At 39.1% G+C, this 2,238-nt stretch overlaps 1 protein-coding gene across 3 annotated transcripts in view; it reads left to right on the top strand.

Moving 5' to 3' along the window:
- The first annotated feature begins 407 nt into the window (after nt 1–407).
- The window catches only part of SEMA6A (semaphorin 6A), a 106,758-nt gene continuing 104,927 nt past the window's right edge, over nt 408–2,238 (top strand). Inside the window, exon 1 of one of the 3 annotated variants that reach the window (XM_019516998.1) lies at nt 408–630. In XM_019516998.1, the coding sequence (XP_019372543.1) occupies nt 531–630 (100 nt within the window). In that variant the 5' untranslated portion in view covers nt 408–530. The remainder of the gene's footprint in view (nt 631–2,238) is intronic. The other 2 variants (XM_019517000.1, XM_019516999.1) reach the window with 2 other exon arrangements.

The raw sequence follows: 2,238 nt of genomic DNA, 5'->3' as shown, positions 1-2,238 counted from the left end.
TATGAATCAGTCCCTTTGTATAACTCTTAATCACCTTTTTAACCTAAATAATGTAGCGTGGCTTTTATTTATGGTTGGTGTCATCATCTTAATGATGTAAACCTACTCTAAGAAATAGCAGAGTACTTCCCTAAAAACTGCTTGTCAGCCACTGATTGGCTCAAAAGACAGAGTTTTTTCACTGGGTAGAAGCAGCTGAAACAGAAAATATACAGGCAGCTCATTTCATATTTAAGTCAAAAGCAAGTGATGGCACCACTGTGTGATATGGACAAGTGATGCTTGATGTCAAGATGTGAAACTGAAGGAAAAATAGCCTGGCAGAACAGTGCCTTTTTTAAAATACACTTTTTTCTTAATTTATAGTGAGAGGTCAAGGGAAAATGAGAGTTCCCTTTGTTATTTGTTGACCATACAAGCTCTGCTTTCTGTGTGTGTAGTGGTCAAATGGAATTGATAGAAAGCCCTTGTGCCCTTATTTGTCTTCCACAGGGTGAAGTGAAGAAGTAAAGTCTCCCAGCTGAACTACTATGAGGTCAGAAGCCTTGCTGCTATATTTCACACTGCTACACTTTGCTGGGGCTGGTTTCCCAGAAGATTCTGAGCCAATCAGTATTTCGCATGGCAACTGTGAGTATGAAAAGCCCAACACAGTTATTTTTTCACATGCCAAGGAGGAATGTACTGATCAGTGAGTTTCAGAACTACAAAGCTTTCGTTGATCTGACGTGAACTGTGTTTCTTCCTGATGTCTCATCAGATCAGCCAATATACATTCCCAGAATGATAAAACTAGAGCAGAATACTTCTGCACTAGTCTGTGATGGCTGAGTGGTGAGCTGCTTGCTTTTCTTCCAAAGGAATAACCTACACTTGTCTTTCTGCAATGCAGTCAGTCCACAGTTCCTTTTTCTATCAAGCAGCAAGTAAAGGATGCTTCTTTTTCATGACCACATATTTCTCCCCAGAATTGCAAAAGTAGAGTTACTGAGAATCAGCTGCATGCCAATAAGTATTGAGTGTAAGACTCCAGAAGATCTATGTTGTAGTGGACCTTGAAGTAATTTAGTAGTAGTAGGCCTAAATAAATAACCAAATTTGTTTTCTCAACCTCTGATGGATCTTTCTCCCACTTAGCCCTTGAACTCTTTGCAGTAGAGCCAGGTGAAAAATTTGACAAAGAAAAAATAGTAAAAGCCAGAAATTTTTGCAATAATATTTTTTTAAACAGAGACAATTGGCAGCCTGACAGAAGATAACACATGGTGTTCCCAGTCATCATTGAGACATACTGGACACAGTGTAAGGAGCTGACTGTAGCCAAGACCATTAGTTCTTCACTGTTGTGGTTACCTGAATTAAATCTTAATTATTACTTCTGGCCCCTGTGTGCCCAGAAGTTCAGGGTTGGTGTACCACTTCTGAATTTATGAAAGTGCAGTCAGAAGTGACAGGTCAACAGTCTCAATCCATGTTGAGAAATAAAGTTTCTACCTCTCTGTCATGAAATGCTTAAATGAGCGAGTACAAACATGTAGGCCACAACTCTCTTGAGAGCAGTAAAATTAAAAAGGAAAAACAATGTTTAACAGAGGAAGACTATGAATTTTAAACATTAGTACTGTCAAGTAACTCTTGGCCACAAAAATTAACCTTCTAAACATACATTTCTTTGATTTTTGTTAATCTATTTACCCAGGACTTCTCAGTAACTGGTTTTACACCTAGGCTAATGAAGCAGAAAGGTATGAAGTGACTTGTCCAATGTCACACAGTGAGTCAAGTAGCTTGGTCAAGATTAGTAAAGAGGACTTTGTTAGAAAGAGTTAACAGAAAATAAGAGCAGTAGCCCAGCCTTTCAAGAAATAATCCCTTGAGTTAGTTCCATTTATCAAGAGAAAACACATTTTGAGGAAGGGTTAATATTTGGCCAGGTGCCAGTTATTGCTGCATAATGAGCATGGACAATACTTATGCTGTCTGGAGCTGCTCTTATTTCTGTTTGCTCTTGCTTTGTGTGTTCTGGGGGCTTTTTCTGATTGCCTTTCTTCCTGGGAACTGGTTGTGTAGCCTTTGTATCTACATGCTACCAGTATACGTGCATTAGAAAGGCACTGAATAGACAGACAAAGCTCTCAGTCAGACATGTTCTCAAGCTATCTCTTATTGTAGGGTCTGTACACAGATTGCATGTCACATATCCATTAGTGCACATTGAAGAGACCATGAGTGGAGTGA

The sequence above is a fragment of the Gavialis gangeticus genome, unplaced genomic scaffold (assembly GCF_001723915.1).
Source record: "Gavialis gangeticus isolate Ggan-Ray unplaced genomic scaffold, GavGan_comp1, whole genome shotgun sequence".
NCBI classification, from domain to species: domain Eukaryota; kingdom Metazoa; phylum Chordata; order Crocodylia; family Gavialidae; genus Gavialis; species Gavialis gangeticus.
This window is presented reverse-complemented; position numbering and strand designations above follow the sequence as displayed.